This window comes from Thunnus maccoyii, chromosome 12, assembly GCF_910596095.1.
Source record: "Thunnus maccoyii chromosome 12, fThuMac1.1, whole genome shotgun sequence".
In the NCBI taxonomy this organism is placed as follows: Eukaryota; Metazoa; Chordata; class Actinopteri; order Scombriformes; family Scombridae; genus Thunnus; species Thunnus maccoyii.
Window position 1 is genome coordinate 7,130,108 of NC_056544.1, and position 26,725 is coordinate 7,156,832.

The 26,725-nt window shown below is 41.3% G+C and overlaps 1 protein-coding gene across 1 annotated transcript in view; it reads right to left on the reverse strand.

Annotated features, from left to right (window-relative positions):
* Positions 1-26,725, reverse strand: part of LOC121908732 — a 156,022-nt gene that overhangs the window by 11,947 nt on the left and 117,350 nt on the right. The window contains exons 8-11 of the mRNA XM_042428987.1: positions 17,085-17,266; positions 4,952-5,208; positions 3,528-3,664; positions 1,168-1,289 (exon numbers count right to left, since the gene is read on the reverse strand). Coding sequence (XP_042284921.1) covers positions 1,168-1,289; positions 3,528-3,664; positions 4,952-5,208; positions 17,085-17,266 — 698 coding nt within the window. The remainder of the gene's footprint in view (positions 1-1,167; positions 1,290-3,527; positions 3,665-4,951; positions 5,209-17,084; positions 17,267-26,725) is intronic.

The following is a 26,725-nucleotide window of genomic DNA, read 5'->3' on the forward strand; positions in this document are numbered from 1 at the left end:
CATAGTATTTCAGTTCGCTGCACTGTATGCAGTTTGATCCTTTATTTTTCAATAACCTTGTTCCATCTTTTTAATGTTTTCCCTGCACTGTAGGGCTGCACGTCGTATCCTCATTTCACTCAGCCAACTCACACAGAATGGATTATTATGTGAATCAAGACTCTGACCTTGTTGCACTCACAAGGAAGCACCAAGCTCAGCACAGCAGGGAGTGGGCAGTGATCATAATAATTCCCCCCCCCCCCCTCCTTGTGGAAGGTAGACTCAGAGCCTATAGTTGGATGCTGAAGTAGAAGTTTGAACTGCTGTGTGAACACCTGAAGTCTCAGTGGTAGCAGCGAGGGTCAGCGTTGCTTACAGGTGAGCAGTGGGGTGCAGCAGGCATGCAGGAAAAGAGTCAGTAGAGCGCTGACTGCTTAAGTACACCGCCATAATTCAAAGGGTATGTTGGATATATGTTGTGGTTAGAGGAGTTTGCCATGTCTATGAATGTAGTGGCAGATTTGAGTTGACTGCCTGAACTAGCTAAAAGACTTTGCTTCACTTCTGCTACACGCTGAGAAATATTCTGCTGGAGCTTTTCATGTCTGACTCCAACTTCCTTTGAAAGTCCTCTTATCCTCCGAATGATAGTGACTAATGGTTTGGACATCTTGGTTCATCCGACATGCGTTTTCCAATGTTCGTCTTTGTTAAAGTACTGTTTCACACAAATGCATAGTAAAACCATGGTAACTGTTGTGTTTGTTGGTTACTGTTGTCATTGCTGTGATGTGGTCTGTTTGATCAATTAAAATCAGCAGCACTGCCGGTAACCCCTGAAAGTACCTGGGACTTGCATTCGGTATCACATCCTGAGCAGTGCCAAAATTCAGTTCCAGGAACTCGTCCCCAAAACAGGCAGTGAACAAACCCAGAACCCTTGACAAAATTTGATTATTTTTAGATGTTTTTTTTATATTTCTGCAGTGGAAAAGGGCTAACAGACAATACATTTCATCCAGACTGTCTCATTTTTATACAACAACAAAAACCTGTGCCAGCAGACTAATTTGAAAGATGCAACAATAAAAAAAAAAAAAAAAAAGAAAAAAAAACCCAGTGGGGCTTTAATTATTAGTTTTGGAGCAGACAGGGAGGTCAAAGATGACGAAAACACATACTAACCTGCCCGATGGTCGATGAGTCGCACATGGCTGTTGTGTATTGCCTGTCCAGCTCGGGTGCGTTGTCATTTAGGTCTAATGTCTCTATTGCAACCAGAACCCTGGACACCTGGCTGGGATTGTCTGAAAGAACCATTGGGAGGCAAACAGTTTTCAATACAGTGTTTGAACATGCGACACAAACAGCTGAATATGGAAAATGATATGAATACAATTCCCGCTGTGCACTCCATTAAATTCATTCAATTGTACTCGCAAGCAAGATCAAGCATTTCCGTCTTTGTCCAGAAACTTCAACAGCACTCAGATCACATTAGTGAGCACACAATTGGCTAAATATACAGAAGTACATTCGGTTTAATTTGGCTTGTGTTACAGCTCACAGGCTCCCAGCTGGAGTACGATTGATGCTTCCATAGCAGTCACATTTTTCCACATCAAACTGTTCCATTCTTAGCCAAAGCATCTCACAGCATCAAGTGTGTGTGTGTGTTTGTGTGCGTGCCTGTATGTGTGTGTGTTTCTAAGAAAGAAGGAGAGGGAGCAGAGGAGGGATGTAGAGAGCAGTCAATCTGCATGCAGTTACACAAGGGCACAGTTTAAATGGATTGGCAGAGGGTCTCCCACACCCCATTCACTTGGATACACACACTCAAACATGAAGTTCTCTCAGCCACGCTTGACAGGCATGGAGTCATACTCTGAGCTGAACATTCACCGTTACATTTTAGGCTGCTCTTGTGTAGGCTCAGACACAATCCAGGCTCACCAGCACACATCTTCATTCATTTATCTATCCTGCAACACAGCTTGAGCCACACTTTGAGACACACGCACACACACATATACTCTCAAACCTAGAGCAGTAACAGTGTGTCATGGATGACAGCAACTGGTTCCCATCGCTGAAAAGCTGAAAATGAGGTCTTGCTGTAATGCCACTGGGTGAGCTGGCCTGCCTGTGGCCATGGCAGGGCTCCTGCTGTGCTTTATGTCAACACAGCCTCCAACAGTCTGTTTATTAGATAGAGCTCATTATTCAAGACAGGCGCTCACTGTGCTGCCTCCACAGTCGGACCGATACTGCTGCCACAAGGAGCCCTGAGTAGATATTAAGTAAAGATTAACTTTGTCCAGAGCAAGACTTGGCAGGAAAATAACTTCCCTTCCTTGCACGCAGTGGCCACTGGACAGCATTCTCCAACAGTACTTTCACTTCTACACCAGACAGCTTGATTTTCATGGCTGCACAGAAGACCCAAATAATGGTTTGTCATCTGCCAAAGAGACTGCTGGAACGTAGCCAGGATTTAGCAAGAAGCTGGTGTAAATTTCAACAAGTCCTCCAAAAAAGATTGCTTGTCATTGCCTTCCAAAACAACTCCAATGAGCATTTTCTGATCTGGCAAGGTAACATTTTCAGCCTTTTTTCACAAATATTACCATTACAAAAAAATAAAGAAATAAAGAAATAAAAATCGTAAGTCTCTTTTCTAATCTGTCACAACAATGGTTAAGTTTTAGTTGGGTTTAAGCAAAAAACTAATTGGTTATAGGGAAACATAGTGGTCACAGTTAAAAGAAAACAACACTGACTGTTGAAATGGGAAACATACATCAATTTAAGCATTTAAACAAACAACCATGCTTTCCTTTTATGTCAAACCAATGATCATCCTAGGTGAAGGTTATTTAAATTACAGATGATGTGGTGATATTCTAGATTAGTCTTATTGTCACCAAATCCACTGAAAGACCAGAACCAACAATTAACTTATCGGACTAACAAGTATTTTATCTAAGTACTCTATCCAAGGCCTGATATAGCTTATTCTTCTGTGCCATAGAGCTCCATTGTTGTCCAACAAGAATAAGAGTCTACAGCCATGCTAGTGATTATGTGCAGCAACCATTCTCCTTTGCAATTACTGTGTATGGTGTAAAGCAACGGTTGTCTTCGATTTGCTGCTTTACTTTTACTTCGTTTCCAGTTGAATCCTTATGGGAACAGATCTATCGCAACATCAGATAACTCACACAATATAGATCAATTGATCCTTTGGAATGCTGTTACAAACTATTGTGCCACCAAACAGTATTCCTCTCATGGCTTGATGACTTGGGAGCTAAGCCGCTTAGTGAACTGCATCACACACTGGATACTGTGCTTTTCAGGTACCATACAATATACAGTTTACACTCCCTTAACCCTCTTACAACCCTCATGCTCATCAGTGTGAGCAGGTATCAGTAGTGGCAAAATGTTGGTTTCATTGAAGAGTCTTTGCTCTACATAAAAGAAAAAAAAACAATGAACAAGCTCTAAAGATGTCTCAGTGTTACGAGAGAGTGACCTCTAACCTCTCTGGGTAGCGATGACAGTAATGTTGTGCCAGTGCTCGCGTTCCCGGTCCAGTTCCATGGCTGTGGTGATGAGGCCGGTGTCCGGGGTGATTCGAAATAAAGCCTCTGGGTCTGACTGAGGATCAATGGAGAACCTGGAGAAGAACAAGTAGATTGGGAGATGAAAGATAGTTGTGTTGGAAGAAGGAGTGGGAGTGAAATGAGGAAGGGGCAGAGAAAAGTATAGTAAGGATGAGTGAAGTAAAAGAAAGGGAGGAGGCAGGCAGATATGACAGTGGGGCGCAGAGTAAAAGAAGAAGACAGGGCAAGTGTGTGAGGGAGCGATAAGGAAGTCGGCATTCAAATGGCCAAAGAATTAATATAGGGAGATTATCGCAGCTGATAGGAGCTCTTTTGAAGTGCCACCGATTATCTAAATATCTCTATGAATAGACCAACTATCATTCCTTCCCACACACTCACTCTTAGCACTTTTGCCGGTGCTAATTGGGACACGATTTATTTTCTGTGGCTGTTACAGACAAATTACTCGCCTCCCCTCCTCAAACCATTCAGGACTAAACCTACAGCAAACAGAAGTGAATGCATTGGACCTACCATACTGTGCAAGCTTCAATGGCTACTGTCTGACTCAGGGGAACACTGAGTGGGCGTTTGGTTGGCTCATATTTATTTGTTTAGTTCTAACTGTTTTATCTTGTTTCTTTTAGTTGAAGAGCTGAGTTTGAATTTCCGTCCAAAAAACTAGATATCCCCTGCTTCAAAATGTTTGTGTTGAGATTCAACAGTCAATACTATCCTAAAAGATATTAACTGAACCAAGAACATGTACCTCTCAGGACCATTAAATGTTTGAAAGCTTATTTAGCAGTGAACCTTCTCTGCTGTAGATAAAAACTGTACTCATATGATTTCATAAATAGTGAATGCTTAAAGGAAGATGTTGGCAAATACGATTTAGAGTACCAGTTAGATCAAAAAAAGATTGATACCACTCTCAAGTCTGTGCAGTAAATATGAACAATATGAATACAACTAGCAGCTGGTTAGCCTAGCTTAGTGCAGAAACTAGAAACATAAAAAATATAGCTAGCCTGGCTCTGTCCAAAGATAACAAAACCCACCTAGCAGCACCTCTAAAGCTCACTAATTAACATGTTACATCTTGTTTGTTTCATTCATACAAGGAGAACCAGGCTAGCTGGATGGCTAACCATTGGCAAGAAAGCAAATAATTCTCCAAAATGTTGCATTATTCCTTTAATTCTAGACCATCAATAATCCTCCATAAAGAGTATAGTAAGGGACACAAAAAAGTAGACCAGCTCAAGCTTAAGAGTTCACTCACATTTTTTAATCTTTATGAGCTAAACCTCTAAATAACTATAGGCAATATGAGGACAGGGGCCTTGTTGCTTTACCTGATATTATTGGTTAGACCAGTATCAGGGTCTACAGCACTGACCCGGCCCACGGTGCAGGCCGGTGGGCAGTTCTCAGACACGTCCATATGGTATCGGGCTCTGGAGAACCTCGGTGGCTCATCCGCATCCAGCACTGCTACTCTGATTGAAGCCCGGTCTTTAAAGGGGCCTCGACGTAAGAAGCGAGGGTCCACGATGGGGTTGAGAACCTCCACAGAGAAGGAGTAGGAGCTCCGGCTCTCATAGTCCACAGCCTGGAGAGAAGAGGAGTGAAATGGCCGCATTACAAGTAGCTAAACATGCTTCACGTAGTATATAATCATTCAAGATTTAGGTATGCACTTGTGTGAAATGAGTAATGATAATGCATTTTAATAGCAAGAAATTATGCAAATTTCACTCCAACAAACATCAGATCCACTCATCTGCTGTATGCTTTCATTAGATCCAATTTCCACACAAAACTTCCCAGCAATTACATATCAAAAGTAGAAAGGTGGCAAATAATGAATTATTCCAACAGATAACAGCTTGCAGAGGCTGGAGAATGGAGGCTGAGAATGATTTGGAAAAGAATACCATGGTTACCTTGCATGTTATGATGTTTGGATTTTTGGAGCAATGCTTTGAAGGTTGTTGTGGGTAGATGCTTGGGGTGAGTTATGTGTGAAGTAGGAAAAGATATTCATGAGGTGCTGATGTTACAGCATTGCCAATGACATTTCCTGATGCTCAAAGAGTTGAAAGGATTCTTGAGAACACTGAAGTAATGACATGTCTGAATGTTGGCTCGACATTGCTGATATTGAGTTATTCTTGACAACAAGGCTGGAGGGTGTATATACTGTAACTATAGTGGTCATTGCATTGGAGTTGAATCCTGGCGCTGCGATCGTGGGAGTTGTGTAAGATTAGCGCTGCTGTATACATGCAGCACAGATGGGTGTTAGCATGTATTTGGGGTACTTAAGTTCGACATTGTATTTAGTCCCAGCATTGTTTGATGCTGCAGTGCTGGCAAGACACGAGTAAGCGTGTTGGTGGATACCTGGCAGGTAATGTGTTTTGTTATAATGTTACAAACATGTTGGTGGGAGTGATTATAGACCCTGTGAAACATCGTGGGAGAAACAAGTTCTTTTTGTGAGCATGTATGGATTTGGAGTTTCAGAGGCAGCGCGGATTGACTGCTGCGACGTTGACAGATAATTTCCATAAACAATACATTTTCCCACAGTGATATGGAAAACAAAACCACGCTTCATGAAAACATTTTTCTTATTTAGAACAGCATCTCCATCACCATGGTGACTCTACTATCTCCATGGAGACTCGTACCCGTCTAGGTTAAAAAATTCCTGTGTATCCTCGCATCTGCACAGGTAGGAGAGATTTCATTTGGGATAGGGGCTCAGGCCCCACTGATTGTTTGTTACAGAGAAGTTATGAGGCCTATTCGTCTGAGGTGTCCGTGTGATTGCGTGGCACACTCCCACCAGCGAGCCGGCTCTGAAGCAACGAGATAGCCTCTGATCGAGTGTGCCGAGATGGCTTTTAGCAAGAGCAGAGGCACACATGGGTAATCACAAACATCCAGTGTCTCACACACACACTCTAACATTCACCTGCTGTTGATTAAATTTAGAGAAAGCAACATGTTTGGGTCTGGTTCAAAATACCCGTTTGAAGTATTTTGGGGTGTGTGTGCAGGGGCTTGTGTGCAAGTTTTTCTTTTGAGGGAGTGCACCCTCAGATCCTCAGTCAATACTCTATGTGTGTGTTCTTAAAGTAAGTGTGCATATGAATCATCTCAGCGTGATTGGCATAGAGAAGCATGCTGGACAGAGGATAAATAGGCTCCCTGGCTATGCAGAATATTTGCTGTCAGAGTCAAACAGAAAGAAAAAAAAAATCATTCTGAGGATCCCAGCAGCATTGGAAATATTGATATCCTCTCTCTCTCGCGCTCTCTCCTTCAATTCAGATCTCTCTTTTTCTTTTCCCTCTTCTTCTCCATTCTGCCATCTCGCTGAGCTTTAAACCGCTTCACAGAAAATCAGCAGTTTTAGAAAGAGGTGAAGATTGATTGAAAATTATGCAGAGAAAAGGTTGAATTGAAAGACATCGAAATGCAGGCAATTTGGGAAGAAAAAATAAATAAACAAGAAGAATTGTCAAGGGAGATGGAGATCGTGAGAGTGTGTGTGTCTGGTAGATGGAGAGAAAAAGGTTCTCTAACAGGTTCCCCATTACAGAGAGAAAGAGACAATCTGTCTGAGGAGGAGAGGTGTCACTTACACTGTGAGCACACACTCATCACCCCGCCCTCCCTCCATCCAGCACTCCATCACTCTGCTCCCCTTCCTTCGCTACCTCACACACTCCATCACCCACCCGCCGACCCCCAACCACCTTTTTTCCCCCTAGTATGTGTGCGACAGGGCACAAGCTCTGACAAACACACACACACACACTCATCCTTCTCCCTCATCCGCCCTCAGAGGAAGCACTTATCACCTAGAGACCTGGCTGTTTTTCTGTTTGTCTATGTTCCTCTGTTTTTCTGTCTCATACACGTGTGTGAACGGATGTGAACAGTCCTCATAAATGTTTTCACACACAGACACTTACACACAGGTGACTCTCTGACTCGTACTTGCACGCAAACACACTCTTTTCTTTTGCTTTATGAAGTCCTCTGCCTCTATTTAACACACTAAAACAATTTCTCTAACACACACACATAAATAAATGCTGAAAAATGCATATGTATGCGTGCTAGTGCTCGACAGAAAATCAGTCAATTTTGATCGATTAGTTGCTCAAGTCATTTATTTAGCAAAAGTGACAAAAGTTCACTTGTTTCAGCCTCTCAAATGCAAGAATTTGCTGTTTTTCTCTGTTTTATATAATTAATATTGAATATCTTTGGGTTTTGGACCATTGGTCACACAAAACAAGAAATTTGAAAATGTTATCTTGGGTGTTATACAGACTAAACTATTCATTGACACTCACAAAAATTATCGATAGAGACACTAGGGATGTGCAGAGAGCCCTGTATTTGTATTTGTATCTGTATTTGTTGAGGCAGCAAATTTATTTGTATTTGTATTTGTATTTGAATAAAAATGGAAAGAGGCTTAAAAATCCTGTTTTTGTATTTATTACACTTTAAATTTTAGAAAATTAAAGTATTACAATAGATGTTCATGAATAAAATACCTTACGAAGGAGATCCCTACACCAGGTCTCCACATCAGGTCTCGAACTGGAGTCTCCTAGATCACAGACGACTGTGCTGACTACTGAGCTAAAATTTTACTCATCGACTCATTGCAGGCAGACCTCTACCTATTTATACACCCATAACACAGAGACAGCACACTGTGTAATATGTAGAAGAGCTTCAAAGGTGATTCTTGCTTTGCACTTTTCATTCTTCTCCATAACAACGGGTTATGGAGAGTCCCTTGGGACTTACCCCTGATAGATGTAACAGTGGAGCAGAGAAGAGAGACTGAGATAACAATGAAACTGACCTGCAAGCTGGTATTTGACATGTTGTTTTTTTTCTTCCCAAAAACAAATAATTTTTAAAATATTTGTATGAAACAAATATTTGTATAAAACCCACTATTTGTGCTTTGCTGAATAATGTATTTGTATTCGGGCACACCCCTAATTGACATAGAAACTAATCGTTAGTTGCAGACTTAGCACATGCATACACATAATGTTGCCCTCCTCTTTAACACACACACACGCCTACACGCTCTACAAGTGTAACCTTCCCCTGTCCTGCGATGCAGTGCCCTGACAGTCTTTTTTGAAATTCAAATTTCTCTATACAATTTCCCTTTTAAATTCACTTCACAGTTAGCAGAAATTAATTAGCTAACTTGCATGCTAGACTGGCGATACATAATACATCTTTCCTCAAAGAGGCCAACCCATAGGCGTACATGCTTGATTGAGAAAGTGTGTGTGAGTGTGAATGTGTGTGTGGATGCTTTACACGTACAATAGATGTACTGTACATTACTGCTGGGCAAGGCTTCAAATCACCAGAGTATCAGAAGATTCTGTGACTGCAGGTGAACACATGGATTGTGTGTTCACAGTATGTGTCTGTGTGTGTGCACCACAGACTGTGCAGTATATACAGATGTCGCTGAAAACATTAGTACCCTTCCACCTTTTGAAAAAAAACCAAACTCAATTTCCTCCGTATTAAGTTGAAACTGACAGAAATATATGGTATCCGTCATTCTCTATTATATATTATAACTGAAACTTTGCTTTTGATTTACAACTTAACATATTATTTAAAATAATTAAACAAATGAAAATGGCCAAAAACTTTTGGTACCCTTAACTTGATATTTGGCAGCACAGCCGTTGGAGGCAATAACTGCAGTCAAGCACTTTCTGTAACTCTGAATAAGGTTTCCACACTTCTGGCCCACTCTTCTTGAGCAAACTGCTCAAGTTCTCTCAGGTTTGATGGGTGCCATCTCACAACTGCAAGTTTCAGATCTGTAAACAGATGCTCAGTGGGATTCAGATCAGGACTCATGGCAGCCACTTCAGAACAGTCCAACGTTTTCATCTCATCCACTCTTGGGTGCTTTTTGATGAATGTTTGGGGTCATTATCCTGCTGGAAGACCCATGACCTGTGACTAAGACACAGCTTTCTGACACTGGGCTGTATGTTTTGTTCCAAAATGCCTGATAGTCTTCTGATTTCATTGTTCCCTGCACAGATTCAAGGCACCCAGTGCCTGAGGCAGCAAAGCAACCCCAAAACATCACTGAGCCTCCTCCATGTTTCACAGTAGGCATGGTGTTCTTTTCTTTGAAGGCTTAATTTTTTCTTCTGTAAACACAGGGTTGATGTGATTTACCAAAAAGCTCTAATTTTGTTTCATCTGTTCAAAGCACACTCTCCCAGAAGGTCTGTGGCTTGTCAACATGTATTTTGGCAGTCCAGTCTGGCTTTTTTGTGTCTCCCTCTTAGAAGTGGGGTCTTCCTGGGTCTTCTACCATGGAGCCCATTTTCATTCAGACAGCAACAGATGGTGGGACTTGAAACTATTGTACCTTGAACTTGAAGATCAGCTTGGATCTGTTGAAGTTTTCCTTGGTTCTTTCTCGACCATTCAAGCAATCCTTCTGTTCAATGTCGGGCCATATTTTCCTCTTGTGACCACGTCCAGAGATGTCAGCTACAGTTTCATGAGCCTTAAATTTATTAATAATATTGGCAACAGTGATAACAGGAACATCAAGCTCTTTGGAGATGGTCTTGTAACCTTTACGTTGACCATGCTTGACTATTACTTTTTCTAATGTCTTCAGACCTTCTCTAGTTTTCTTTCTGTTTCCCATGTTCATTGTGATGCACACAGTGGCACAAAACAACAGAGTGAGTAATTTTCTCTTTTTAAACTGGCTGCATGAGTAATTATAAGATTGAAAACACCTGTGATACTAATTAAAATACTGCTAAAAGTATCACTACAAATCAACTATTTCTTACAACTTCAAAGGGTACCAATAATTTTGTCCAGGCTATTTCAGAATGTCTTTGTAGAATAAACATGAATTCAATTATTTTCCCAACTTTTTTGTTTCGTTCCACTGCAAACCAAACCATCACCATGTAATGATAACAAAAGATCTTTTAATTTCAACACTAAAGAGCGAATGCTGCATTATTTTGATAAAATGCAACGGTATCAATAATTTCAGCCAATAATTTCGGCCACGTCTGCATGGTCCTCAGTACTTGTGTGTGTATGTGTCTGAGTTAGTGTGCGTTCAACGCCCTGCTGTCCTTGGCAGCTTGAGTTCTTTCTTGATTTTCGTGCATTCTAAATCAAGATCATACATCACAATTGTCTGATGAGAAACGCAGCTTTGGACATTTCTGCCAACAAGCACAACTGCGGAGTTGAGAGAACAAAGACTCTTCTAAAGCTTCCTTTTGACTTTGTTCTTCCTCTGCTGCCTCCCCTTTCCTCTGTCACTTGTCTCTTGTCTTCTGCTTCTGTCTTATTTCACTCTCAGATGTCCCGTGTCTCCCTTTTTTTTATGAGCAAGACATTGCTCTCTCTCTCTCTCTCTTTCTCTCTCTCTCTCCATCTCTCCCTCTTTTTCCCTCTGAGGAGATTAACACAATCTCTCCTCCGCGTGAGAAAACAAACACAGATAATCCTGGGTGCGCTGCTGGCGTGTGACCGAGGATTAGCCAGCCGTTTTAAGTGAGAGCATATGGAAATAATAACGGCAAACTGACACATGCGCGAGCTAGATTGTCCCCCAGGTAAGAGGAAAGAAAGGCGCACAAATAGCAGGCTTACACAGCTCACAGCATCCCAAAAAAAAAAAACCTCAAAAGGGAACCTCCTGAATCGGGACGATGCCGGGTTCGTATTAATGATGTTGTGACATGCCTAGTTGTGTCTAGTGATCTGACTTTGTTATATGCGTGCTATTAAATGGGACATACAAATGTAATGAGGTATTGTGAAATAGGAGCATTATCCCAGTTTGTTTTTAAAGTTTTTTGAGGGTTTTTGTTTTGTCTGCATCAGTTACTATTATTATTCACTGGGCCTTCATTAAATCCTCTAATTTGTGTTTGATTGCCTGAAAAGTAAAGTATCTGCTTCCATAAGCTCGACGTGATGACAAGATTTTCCCTTTTTCTGCTAATTACCCCTCACTGTAGCAAGTGATTAGATTCTGATGAGTTGATTGATTCAAGGAATCCTCAGCCTGCAGCCACCAGTTAGAGCTTTGAATGTTACCCCTCTGGCCATTAGGGTGCACTGCTGCAGAGCAATGGCAAGGAGTTATTGCACTGGAGAGTGTTATGCTAATTCTTCAATTACCTGCTACTTACACTGTGGCCTTGTTCACACACTGTATCAAAAATCTATTAGCAGCAATATGTACATTCATTAACAGCAATATGTAATAAGTAAATAAATGGAGTGCAGCAGAGCTGACCGGCCACAGAGCAAGGAAGAAAAAAAAAACAAAATAGAACAAATTAGTGTAGAATAAAAAACAATAGGATAGAAACTAGAAAGATTTATTTCAAATTGAATGAATAGCCCACTTGCGCGTGTATTGTAACCCATCCCTGCATGATGTGGTGTGTGTGTGAGTGTGTGTGTGTGTGTGTGTGTGAATCTGAATGAGGTGAACCTGGGCTGAGTCAGAGCCACAGACAAACAACACACACTCTGACATGGCCTCCAGACTCAAAACAGAGCGAGGACAAGGCGAGGGAGCCATGGCGCGAGCGAGGAGGGGTGGGGATGGTCTGTGTGTATGTGTGTGTGTGTGTTTGCATTTACTTGCATATTAGCTCGCATGTCTCCCTCACCCTTGCATATTTGGACGTGTGTGGGGAGATCAGACGAAGAGAGAGGGTAACGAAACGCAGAGAGACAGCGGCTGATGATGGGAGGAGGGGGGGTGGGGGGAGGGGTAAGGGGAGAGGGTGAGGAGATAGAGGAAGGGAGAATGGGAGGAGAGAAATCTTTTTATTGCTGGGGGTCTCTGCGGGACTGACAGTAAATAAACAGTGATAAGCAGCAGGCAGCCTCAGTCGGCACCCAGACTTGTAGGATGTTAATGACCCGCGTGTCCCTGGCTAACCCTCGCCTTTCCATGGCTTTACTGTGTCCTTTTTCTTCCCGCTGCTCGTAGGCACGTCTGCCTCCTCCTCATCTGTCTGCCTTTCCTCTCCTTTGCTTCCTAGCTCCATTTTGTCATCACACATTCTCTCTCCCTCTCATTTTAACTATCTCCCAACTCCTTCCTCCAGCTCCAGCTCCCTCTTTTGGCTCTATTTCTCCCTAATCTGCTTTTAACCCCCCCTCCTCCTCCCCGCTCCAAGTCTCTCACCCATCCACCTCTCATCCGACACATCATCCTGAGTTAAAGGCATCCCTCTCTCCGTCCTTAAATGAGTAATGACGCCTCTTCACTGCTCCTCTCCCTCATTCCCAGCGGTTTAAACACAAGGAGCTGCAAGGTCAAGTGTGTTATATTGATGTGTGCCTCTGTATATATCTCTCTGCGGTTTATTGGTGCTTGTGTAGGTGTATGTCTCCGTTCTCTCTATCTATGCCTGTGTGTGTGTGTGTGTGTATGTGTGTGTGTGCGCATCTCAGATCAACGGTTAAAGAGATTCAGCCCACAGCAGAGAGATGACCAGCAAGGTCAAGGCCGACTCTGTGGCAACACAAATTGTTCCGCTCGGAAATCCTCCCTTCTCCGGGGGGCACGCAGATCATCTCATTCCCCTGTTAAAATTCTTCACAGTTTGAAAGCCTTCTGACTCCAAAAAATGGACACTGGGGCATGTGAGTCATTATTAACACAACTTAAACATACACACGCATGCATACACACACACAAACACACAAAAATGCATGGCTGTTTTTATATATTTTAGTTCTTTTTTTTTGTGTGTGTGTGTTTGTTTTTTGTTTAACGATGTGGAAACTGAGGGGGAGCTTAGCGCTAATTTTACGCTTTGTTTATTTTAATTCCATTAGAGCCTATCTTGCATGTTTTTCATTAGTTGTGCGTGGATTCCCTGAAAGGCTAAATCCCTTTTAACCTCTTCAAGTCGGATTTTTTTTTTTTTTTTAATTCATGTAGACTATACTGTGTAGCACACCCACCTGAGTTTTCTTTTTTTCTGCTCTTGTACACAAAATCCCAATACTGCTAGCGCCACAGCTGATGTAAATACTGAAATGTTGCCTAGCAGCATCTGTAAATATTCAATATTTGCTCCACTTTGCTTGGAAGCATTCGAAACGAATCCATATGTAACCTGTGCACTTTCAATTTTATTTCATATTTCACCCAGTCGTGTTCTTATCTGTTTCTCTCCGTCTCTCGGTGCCTTTGTGGGGAGATTAAAGCAACACAAAACAGCAAGAAGGAGGCCATGTTGAAATACTAATTGTACGTTTTGTTTGTGTCTCGGAGAATGCGGTGGCTGAATCCAGTGGGAGTAATATTGTGGGTGGGAGGTGTTTACTGTGTTTGTTTACATTTCGTTTTTCCCGCCCGTTTCGCCAGTCGCCCGGCACATGTTGAAGCGATCGATTCTGCTCTTTCCACGTGGCGGGTTTCTCTTTTATTTATTTTTTTTCTTCCCTCCCTCTCATCTCTTCACTCGTCTTGTGGTTGCCATGCTGCCACCCTCCCTCTCTCAGTAAGTTTTTTTTAAATATTCATTTTAGCTCTCTCTTTTTTTTTTTTTTTTTCTTCATTCTCTCCTGCTTGTCTTTCCGGATGGGTATTTCTACCACCCTGTGCATCTCAGTCTCTAGCTGTGCTAATTCCTCTCTGTGGCTGTCACTGATTTTGAAGCTCTTGCCGTCTCTGCAGCTCTCTCCTTCTCTCTTCGTATGTCTCTTTCTGGTTTCTTTTACTCTTACTCCCTTGTTATACTGCACTCACTCCTGTCACTGCCTCTCAGGACCTCATTTTAACACTCCTCCCTCAGCTCTCCCATCTTCTCTCCTTCCTTTCCCCCACCATTCCTGGGTCCTCGCCTTCCATTTCTTTCTTCTCGCATCTCTTAACGTATCCAGTCCTCTCCCTGTACCTCTCTGCTTCTCTTCAAAGGAGCTCATACTGGGTTTGGAAATCCTGCTCTACACACCACCTCCAGGTGCAGATTGTTTTTTAACGAATCCTGCAGACCCAGGGGTAAGACATGAGACAGTGATAAATTCACACACACTCCCTTGTGCGCGTACATACCAGCGTGCCTACATGACTGAAAGAACACACAACACACAAATACTAAAACACACAAATCTAGACTTCTGAATACAAACAGAAATATTTTTTGACAGATTCTTCCAAGTTGCTTTCAGTTTGTACAGATCCATTCAGAAACATTTTTTTAGATAATTCGATGGGTTTTCAAAGGGTGTTACGGGCGCGTGTGGTGGAATCATTTTCTAAGCCTGTTCACCTCCACCATAAACCTCAACATCTTCACTTCCTGTCTGGCTGGGGACCTTTGTCGCATATCATTCCCAGTCTCTCTCTCCTCTCATTTCCTGTCATCTCTCTATTGTCGCTGTCTGATAAAGACATAAAATGCCTCAAAAAATATACCAAATTTGGTGATATAGAGTTTTCAAGGGACAGCAGCAGCATACAGTATTGAGTATCATGCATTTTAGCCCTAAACTAGCAGCCTTGTAAGAATGGCTGTCTCCATCTAATCACTGAAAGGATAACATTTAGTTGATTAGTTAACTGATTGACAACTTTAATCAATTCATTTTTTAAGTGATTTATCAAGCAAAAACACTCAAAAGCTTTGTAAATGTCAGGATTTGCTGTAGTTCTCTGTTTTACATCTTTTTGAATTGAATGTCTTTGGGTTTCACTTGTAAGTCATGAAAATGACTTTCAAGTCACAGGCCCCTTTGGTTCTGGGAAATTGTGATTTTTCGCTTTTTTCTGACATTTTATCAACTCAATTTTTAACTGATTAATCTGAAAGATAGTCGACAGATAATGAAAATGGTCCTTAAATTCAGTCTTGATAACATTTTAAACATTATAAGGTCTGAAAAGACAAACCTCTTTTATTTCTGTTATCATAAACCTCCATCATATTAGTTGTTGACAAAACCACCATTAAAGGATAAGGATGGTGATATTCTATATTGTTCTTATTGTCAATAAATCCAATGAAAAGACCAAAACCAAATATGTTAGTCTGTCTCTATATACCCTCTGACTTACTCTGTGCAGGGATGAACGTCACGACACAACACCCAGTGCAACAGTGTGTCACACTGATGTGTTTTTATAGTTTATGGACAACAATATGTCACAAAGGAGTAAGATACATCAGGCTTTGGTTGAAAACGCTCCGTAGTGCACATTACACAGGATACACAACAACAAGCACACATTCTGGATGAGCGACATCCACGTAGATCAGAGACATGGCTGACAACATCAAAGGAGATTCACCTATATTTTTATTGAAGTGACTGAAGCACTTCTGAAGGGCTGATTTGAAATGAAAGCATTATATCTCAGATATGCCTCTCACACAGGACCCCTCCTCCCCATTAAGTCGACATTACATGTGAGCGCCGTTGCCCTGTACTTCTCCCAAGACAGACATGTAAACTATGTACTTTAACAAGCCATACTGGTAATGAGCGGGTGTCAGCGCTCATCACCCCCAACGTGCCCACACATCTTCATAAAAATGTGATTATTGGGGATGACAGGCAGCTTAGGGAATGACCGTTTGAAATTGAAATCATCTAGCATTACACTAAAGGGAACCATTAGCCAGCTGAACTCCAGAATAGAAAGGCAGAGACTCATTGATCTTTCTGTGTATGTAAATGCTCTGCATGGAAACCTTTTGCTGAAAGGCTGCAGTCAAAACACCTCAACAATGGTCAAAACATCCTTTTGCAGCAAATTACACTCAACTCAGCCGTTGCAAACCTTTGCATTTCCGTAAGGGTGTTTCATTATGTTTGCTGTAAACAGATGGAAACATTGATTAAAAAAAAATTTAAAAAAAGAGGCTGGTTCACAGCGAGTGAATCAACCAGGAAATCAATTTGTCAAAACACCAATCAAAACGCTCACATCGGATGGGAGTCAAATGAGGAGAAAGGGTACGATGAATACAGATGATCATTTAAATGCTGCTTAGAGATGAATCATTTTATAAGGCTTATAGAGTATCTTTGTGTTTCCAGGTAAATCCAGGTTAATGGGCTTAGGCAACATGTTGTTAGCTATGCTTTGACTCACAGACAAAAACATCTCTCAAAAACCTGCCCACATTACCTGTGTCATCGCATCTCCTCCCCCTCATCATCTGTTCCTCTTCTCCTCCTCTCACCTCCCCTGCCCTTCTTCCCTTCACGCTCCCAAACTGACGCCCTTCAGTACACGTGCTGTCTTCTCCTCCCTCTGCCACCATCGCTCCTGACATCCAAATGACCCTCCCCTCCTCTCCGTCCCCTCACACACACACACACACACACTCTTTTTTCACTCCATCCGCCTCTCCCGTCTCATCCTCCCCTTACCTTGTTGAGCGTGATGACCGCCTCTTGGTTCACCCCGGTGATGTTGAACGTGTCCCCGCTCTCCCCCTCCAGGATGGTATAGTCCAGCTTAGCGTTCTCGCCGAGGTCAGCGTCAGTTGCCGAGATACGGCCTATCTCGGCGCCCGGGATGGCCAGCTCGGAAACAGAGAAGGACCACATACCTGGGAGAGACACATGACAGCAGATAGGGAAGCGATCTTTCTGTTATTACATTACCACTGATATGCTTCATTTGTCATTTAAACATTTATTTGGTCTTTTGAACTGTTTTAAAATGTTCCCCATCTGTGCCAAAGCCAATATTTACAATATTTCATTCAGATAAGGCAGCATTTAATTTAACAGACCTGAGAGGATTAGGGAGAAAGATAAAAGAAGAGAAAGGCAGGGTCTGCGTTTGAGCGCTCTGCATTGAGGTATAATTAAAAGGGAAAATATGGCCAGAAAAGCTGCTGTAAAAAACAACTAAATTAAAATAAGCTATGATTAAAAAACAGGGGGGAATAGACATGATAAAGAAAAAGTAAAGATTACAGTTAAGCAAAGCTGCTGAACTTGATGACATGAGGCAACTACTTATCACAAACATCCACTTCTTAGTCTCTGAGTTGTCCTGCCTCCTGTTAACAAGTCCAAGTATTCATCTAAGATTCATTCAAGATAATGGGCTCTTTCATGTTTAAACATGTTGGTTTTTCCTTTAAGTGCCGTGCCTGTTAAAGCAGCATATTATGAGTCCTTTTGCTGGCTTTGCTGTTTATATTATAGGGACACACAGTACATTTCTCTAATGATTCACCAGATGCACCTCTCTGATGATGGTGTAGCAGAATCTGGTGGTACATCTGTGAACTCACATTACTGCACAGAAAAGCACACGCACGTATGCACACATTAATTCAAATATCCACCTACCACTTAATTTCAACCACAACACACACACACACACAGACAGAGAGAGAGACAGAGAGAGAGACACAAGCTGCTCTGAAAAGAATAAGTATGGTAGGAGAGATAGAAATTGAGCGAAGGAAAAGGTAAGATATCACTATTTGGCTTGCACAAACAGAACAGGCTCATTCAAACAGAGCTGTTATCTGCTACCGCTAAAGCTAAGGGAGTCAGATAGACCTGTAAATGTGAGGGAGAACAACAGCGCACAAACACATTGGGGTTGACAGAATAAAAGATAGCCAGCACTTCAACAAGACACTATCTGGGCCAACACACAGTCAAGATGAATTCTGTAAATCTGACATCACAGCATGACAAAATGTGAGGTTATTTCACTTTGTGGATCAGGATTAGAGTTTAGACATCAAAGTGACATCAGCAACCAAAGTTATCAGTCAGTGTGTCTGATTGTTGTCTTTTTAAGTCTGTTGATGTCAAATCTGTAGGCTTCCTGACTAGTAATTACTAATATTGCAGTTTTAAGGGGGTTTCTTTCACCAACAGCTTTGTCATTGCCTTCGAAAACGATCCATATGACAACTGATTCTGCGTTTTCTGATCTGCGTGTTCTATGAAAATTAAAGCCAAGGCTCTTGGAGATGTCCACACAGCCCATGTGCCAAAGATCTACCACTTTGTGCCTGTCATCATGCTTGTGCGATTAAAATTGGACCCTCAGCGTTTCTCACTAGAAGGCGTTGTGTGTATCCTCGAGGTCCAACAAATGTGTTCAATGTATTTCGTTCCTCATAAGACACTTGCAAAGCTGATTTTTTCAAATGTTTTGAATCATGCATTAAATACATCCATGTTTGCTGGTTTGCAGTCTTCTTCTTCCTTGCATTTGTTGGGGCATTACTACATTTCCTAGTGGATTACCATCATTGAAAGTGTACCCGACTAATTTAGCACTGCACTCCTATAACATGGTTGGACTTACAATGGACAGTTAAAAAACGTATCAAATTAGATGCAGCAGAATATTGTCTTTGTTATTACATGCGTTCCTCTTCCTGGTCAAAACATGCCACCTACATTACCCACGATGCAACTCAGAATCCAATAATCAGAGATTCATTCTTAGAGATTCATTGTGGCTAATGTAGCCTTGAGCCAGTAGCCTTAGGCAAAGACAAGACCTCACTACTTTCCTCCACACCTGCAGTTTGTGTTTGTCATGTTTTTCATTTTCAAACTTTTTTGTTATTCACAAAAGGGTAATATACAAACATTCAGGTAAACAATATCAGCACATACAAATCTAATTTAACCCTTTCATGCATGGTGTCCACTACAGTGGACACATGTCAAAATACAATATATTAAAAGAAAAAAAGTTATTGGCATGATTTTTCTCTTGTTTAAGAGTAAAAATGAATAATAAAAAAAATGTTATTCTGTGATTTAATAATTTATGCATGAAAGGGTTAAATGACACAAATACATAAGAAGAGCATAAACTGAGAAGGTTAAAAGACAATAACAAAAATAAAAGACAAGAGTACACATATACACTCATAAACATATTCAGTCAGAGGTTTTGGGGAAAAAGTTCCATAATGTTTCAATAGTTTGTATTTTTGTTGTATAATAAACTGAGTGATTTAAGTAGAGAATTCAGTTCTAGGAGAACATGTGAGATCTTAGAAAATTTCTGTTTGTGAATTAAAAACTTTGCATATAGAATAAATTAATCAAATATTCAAGAGCGCCATCATCTGGAATATCATAGTAACAAATAATATTTTTAAGATTAAAAGAGTAGACAGAGTAAACAGCTTCAAAAATGTGAGACTCTAGATGTGTCCAAAACTTTTGAGATATTTCACAATCAAAAAATAGGTGAGAAATTGTTTCTGTATTATGTTTACAAAAGTTACAAGAAATATCAATGTCTGTAAACTTAGCTATATGCCAATTATCAGGGCATATTTTATGTAAATTTTTGAAATATGCTTTGTCAGCTTTGTTTGAAATACAGTATTTATAAGGTAAGAGCTGAGCCCTTCTTCAGTTTATGTTCTCCATTTGAGTCCTCCAGGAAAACTGGCCTCTAGGTAGTTTTATTCTTTCTTTGAAAAAACTGGCGAATATGCTTATTGTTACACTTTATATCTGTTAGTTCAATTCCATCCGACATCAGTAAAGGCTGTGTTATATTATTCTCACCATAACTTAAGTGGCTTTTTACAAGTTGAATGAATGGAATGAATCCATTTGGAACAGCACAAATTTAGAGACTGTTCATAGGACAGCATATTACCAAATTCATCACAAAGATTGAGAATATGATTTACAAACTTGTAGTCCAACTGGCACTGACTCAAGTGACATCACATGAGGCAATTTATCCGATTTTACGCACCTCTGTCTGGAGCCACAAAAAGGCTTCACACAACTTTTTTCACATATGCAACAGCATTCCCCAAGACCTGACTTTGATGTGTAAAATAGTCGGAGTTCCCCTTTAACTGTTGAGCAGTGGAATAATGTGTCTGTACAGAAAACAGAAGCTGTTTTCTGTTTTCTACAGCTGCAGAAACTGAACATGGCATCACCCTTGCAATGAGAACATCCATCTGTAAGATAAGCTATTTAGTGGTGTGTCAGATTGAAGAGGATCAGTAGAAAGAAACGTAGCCTTCAATTACATATAAAAAATGTAATAGTTTGCAGTAAAGATGAAAAGAAATGGCAGGAGGGGAAAAAAAGAAAATCTAACCCCTTAATTGATCCCAGCTGACAAACACAAGTTATCGACTTCAGAATCAACATGTTATTGCTGTGGTGATTCAGTCAGTATAATCACATGGACAAGTCTCTGCTGAAAACACAGCCAAGATGGATTTGACTCAGTTCCATCAAGATCAAAATGAAACCACAGTGAGTTAAATAGTTTTAACATTTTCTAATAATCTGCCCTGTATAATCATGTTGTTTCCCAGTTATGATCTCCATGTTTACCTGATTGGTTTTCTATTTATTGATGCTTTATTGTCTGAGGGGAATTCTCCTGGAAAAGTACTCTACAAATCAAATTTATTATTAGTTTATTAGTGCTATCCTTCTGTGGGTGCCTCTGTAATAGCTATGAGATGTTTGCTGAGCGATTCTCAATGGAGATTACATAACAGCACAAATGACACAAATTCACAGCTGACATTCAAACAGGATTTGTTTTCCACAGTTAAATATGCGTAAGTGGTTAGCGGCTAGCTAGCACCACAGCACTTTCTCTGCACATATTACAAACAGTAACTGTGACAGTAGCATTAAGCTCACTGCTGGCCTTACGGCTCTTAAGGGCCATGAATTGGCCCCATTACCATATGCCTCTCTCCAGGCTCCTCTTTACCCACTTCTTTTTTACTTTACTTCATTTACCTCCTGGTGAACAACTGCTTCCTCCTCCTCCTCTGCCTCTTCTGTAATTTACTCAAGGTGCATGCTCTCGAAGAGTGTTTCTCACTGCTTAAAGGTATAATGTACAAGGTGTAATGGCTGGTTTCGATGCACTTACCATAACTTATAGACTAATAGCTACTTTTTGAAAAGGAAAAAACAACAGGAACAAGTGATTTAAGGTCACTTAAAAGTACTATAGGCCATGAATACACAGCCTCTCAACAGAACTTCACAGTTAGAAAAACTCCCACAGAGCTCATTATTCATCCCTCTTAACATGCCAGAATTTATATTATTATGTGACTATTACTCTGTATGAATACTAGTTTTTAGCCATGCTAGCGACGTGGCTGAAATACCTCAACATCCAGGCCTACAAATGGATGGCAACCAATTTTTGTACAGACATTCGTGGTTTCCAGATGATGTAAGGACATAAAAGATCCTCTGACTTTTTCTCTTTTTTTTTGGTACACACATTCATGTTCCTACAGGGTGAACTGTAACAACTTTGGTGATCCTCTGGCTTTTCAATTGGCATTATGATGAGATTCAATTTTTAATTAGCTCAAAACACCAATGTGCCCAAGTACAGCCTCACAGGACTGTTAGCATGGTTGTAGACTCTTAGTCATGTTTACACATAACTGTTTATTTCTCTTCCAATTCTGGAAATTGGCAATTTCCCTCAAATATTAACTACATGTAAAATTTGGAAGTTGGCTCCAATTCCTGTGTCAAACACCAAATGGCATTCTTCAGCTTGATCCAACCAAAGAATAATTTTAGCCCCAAAAAGACTAATTTTCACGTATTTCTACTTTAAACTTACTTAAAGGGCAGCAACTTGTTGTGTGGAAAACAAATGAGGAAATGTTGGTGAGGTGTTGGCAAGGTGTTTTTTTAAAAAATCATAATCATAATCTGATACTTAGGGTGAAATTTGAGATTCTGAACACCCACACAGGTGTCATCACTTATGTTGCTGTTAAACCTGTCCTCAAGACAGTGCAGGCATGTACACATTGAGCGTGACTGACACCTCCCTCACTTTCATGTTAACCTTTCTGAGCCTGTTATAGTTGGACAACTCACTGTGTTCAGTCTACACATAGTGTTCATAATACCAACTGTGTGTTAGCTGTAAGGCAAGGCACAATGTGTAGCACATTTCAACAACAAGGTAATTCAAAGTGTTTTACATAAAACATTAAAAGGATTAAGACAAAGTGCAAAAGAAACACATTATAAAATGATTCTTTAAATACAATTAAAAATAGTTATTAAATAGTTAAGAGAATAGAAAATAAAAGGTAAAGTAGAATAAGACATAAAATATGAGATTAAAAGTTACAGTGTAGTGCAAGAAATGAATCAAGAGCCTCAAATTTGATTTAATAAAAGGGAGCGGCAGACAGAAAAGTCTTCAGCCTTGATTTAAAGGAACTGAGAGTTGCATCAGACCTGCAGTTTTCTGGGAGTTTGTTCCAGATATGTGGAGCATAAAAACAGAACGCTGCTTCTCCATGTTTAATTTTGACTCTGGGGACAGAAAGCAGACCTGTCCCAGACCACCTGAGAGGTCTGGATGCTTCATAACGTAGCAGCAGTTCAGAAATGTATTTTGGCTTTAAACCATTCAGTGCTTTACAAACCAACAGTAGTGTTTTAAAATCAATTTTTTGACAGGCAGGAAGCCAGTGTAAAGATCTGAAAACTGGAGTGATCTGATCCACTTTCTTAGTCCTTGTGAGGACTCAAACAGCAGCGTTCTGAATCAGCTGCAGCTGCCTGATTGATTTCTTAGGGACACCTGGAAAGACACAGCAGTCGAGTCTACTGAAGATAAATGCATGGACAAGTTTTTCCAAATCCTGCTGAGACATAAGTCCTTTAATCCTTGATATATTCTTCAGGTGATAGTAGGCTGACTTTGTAATTATCTTAATGTAGCTGTTGAAATTCAGGTCTGAGTCCATGACTACACCAAGATTTCTGGCTTGGTTCGTGGTTTTTAACATTATCAATTGAAGCTGAGCTGACTTGTAATCGTTCTTCCTTGGCACCAAAAACAATTACTTCAGTTTTGTCTTTGTTTAATTGAAGCAAATTCTGGCACATCCAGTCATTGATTTGTTCTACGCATTTACTGTAAACCAGCTAACAAAGAACGGACCGACCATGTCTGCGTGTTTGTGTTCAGCTCAGCTTCTGATTGAACTCGCCAGAAACTTTCCGTTATTTCCCTCCAGTCTCTCTCCTTTTCCCTTTCCTCCCTGTACATTCATTAAGCAGATCCATACAGCTCTGGGATTCGCACAAATTCCTCGCTGAAGTTTTCAATTAATTGTCAATTCATGCTGCCCGGTCGAAATTGTGTCTACTTGCATCTTTCCATTGACCTCATATGCAATTGCGCTGCCTCTAAAATTCACTTCGTTAGGCCTTTATCATTTGCATTGGCGCAAAGAGACCTATCAACCTGAGTGGAGGTGTAATTAGAGAGATTTAAAACATCTGTGTGGGTGTGTGGAGCCTTTAAATTGGTGTGTAACTCTAATAATATTACAATAATATTGGCCCCTTTGTTCACATTGAGTGAAATATCAATTGTTCAGCGCACAGTGATATTGCAGACAATAGTGGGCATGTAATTTTATGAAAGTAGTTCATTTTAAATGACAAACATAAGAAAGCATTGAGTGTCACGCAACAATCTTTTAAGTGAATATATTCTGTTCCTGACAGAGTATGCCAACGCCCACATAGCCCTGCAGGGGTTTACCATTGAAAGGGACAGCGTGTGCCAATGAGTCAGCGCTAAATGCCAGTTTATGTGGTGTGACTACCATGCCTACCATCTGGGACTGACACAGCACCAGACGGCTGAGACGAAGACAACTCGAATAAACAGGCCTATTGCTAATGAGACAGCAAATTGGGGAAGTTATTTACAAGTCAGAGATTGTGGTTTCTATTGATCCGTGCTATTGTACGGTGAATCGGGGCATTGCATGCCTACATCGCCCTGTCACGGGTGCTCTCTCTCTCTTTCTCACACACACACACACATACACTGACAGAGTAACGTGCTCCAGACTCGCTCTCCCTTATACACACACACTTGTCACACACAGGGAGTGCTCGGGAGGAGAGTGACAAAGGGGGTGTGATGCTGGTAAAGTAGGCTACATCTAGTCATTATCAGCTTTCTGCTCTCACAGGAGAGCAGCTGGAAATGCGAGTCATACATCATTTCCACCTGTGATGGACTGGAGGAAAAAGAGAGAGAGGGAGATCCAGCAGGGGGAGAGGGGAAAGAAAGGAGAGTGAAAAGGTGAGTGGCAGAGGGAGTCCCAGCTCATTCTGCGCAGAAAGAACCTCAAAAAGCAGCACAGGCCCCTGATAAAATCACACATCAGATGAAAATAGAGAGTGGCTGGGATCTGTCCTCTGCCTTTGTTCGCACAGGTAAAGCCATTAGAGCGGGCTGTGAGGAAACAGCATGGGTGCACCAGTTCAATGCTTCTCGTCTCACTAATATGGGTGCTTCCCACTGAGCTAACTACAATTGTGCCAGGGAGAGAAGATCGAAAACCCTTGTGTGCTGTATTTGGGCTCTACTTCACAGACAAGAAGACACTCTCCTCCTCTCTCTCACCTAGTCCATATCAGCCTGTTCCGATTCCCCATGACTGATGTCAAACTATAAAGGACATCACAATCTACCGGGGGACTGCCAGTGTTTGCTCTGATTGGATGAGCAGTGCCACGCTGGCAAGGGGATTAGTTGGAAATAAAGTGAAATGATAGGTGGTGAGTGTTAATTAGGGAGGCTGCAGTTTAATACAGGTTTAAAAGTGCAAACAAAAAAGAGCTTAAATTGACAAACTGCTGGATGGAGTGGGGAGGGGGAGTGAGAATGATCTAAAAGAAGAGGGGGCGACTGTTAAAGGAAAGAGAAATGTTGAAATGAAAGATGCAGCACAAGAGGGACAGAGAGAAGGGAAAGCAGAGGCTGAAGAACAAGCGGGAACCACTTTTTAAAGACAAGTGTGGACCAGGGCCTGTGCAGTAAAAGCATTCGGAGAGGAGAGGAGGGGGAGAGGTGGGTGGAATGGGAATAAAAAAAACAAGAGTGTGTGACTCTGCCGCATCTTATCTGAAGCAGAGGCGAAGTGTTTCTAGTGATGGTGGCGGTGGTAGAAGGCGTCCAGTTAGGGGAGTCATTAAAAAAATGTCTAGCTGGCTAAAGCGCACGCACTGGTTTTGAAAATAGCCTGAATAAAATCTGCATCTGTTTAGGGAGAGTCCATCATACGGGCACTCATACTGAAGAGGGCTTATGGGAAAAGGCTAGAGAGACGGAGGGTAGGATCAAGGCAGGGAGGAGAGAAGCAGAGGATGTGATTTACATCGGGAGTGATAGAGACAGAGCGGGGAAATGATAGCTGAGGCAGGGATCAAGAGATGTAAACAGTGCCGACTTTGCTGTCTTGGCAGAATTTTTATTCTTCCCAAGCCACTACAGGGTTAAATTAGACAGCATGCACCATGAGTGGAAGTGAAAATGACTCTCTCTGTCTCAGTGCTAATGGGGTTAATAATGAAACAGTGTAGATATTTTTCCTTTATAGGCTCCAGGGCAAGCGGTATAAAACACTGCATGTTGCTCTTTAACTTGCCTTGTGCAGAGAGGTAGGCCATTAGCCATTACTGAGCTCTGCTCTAATGCCATATGGAGTAGGAGGAAAAGCAGGGTGTGCGTGCATGTGTGTGTGTGTGTTTGTGTCCATTAGTCCATTAGTATGTGAATGTCTGTGCTTGCATGCTGGCGTGGGCGCACCCAGGTGCCTAAGTTCAAAAAGCTCTAAACAATGTCAACTCCATCACCCCGCGTCAATCCTGAATAAACGGCGGTTCTTTTCAGGACAGGATAAAGTAAAGCGGAAATGTGCCAGTAACTTACAGTATATAATGGAGCTTTCTGCAGCAGCTTGACTGAAATATTCTTATAAGTCGCATGTGTTCATTTTAAAAGAAATCCAGCTGCAAGGTTACGGAAAGAGGCCAAGCACCGGCTCCAGCCTCGTGGGATAACAAGAGGCTAAAAAGCTTTACATTTACTGACTGTGGCGCCCACTGACAAGATGATAAAATGACGAAGCAGCAGGCTGGATGGCTGGTTGGTTGAATGACTGATTGATGTGATTAAGAAAAGGGTGAGAACAGTTTGCGATTGGCTCAAACCGGTTAGACTA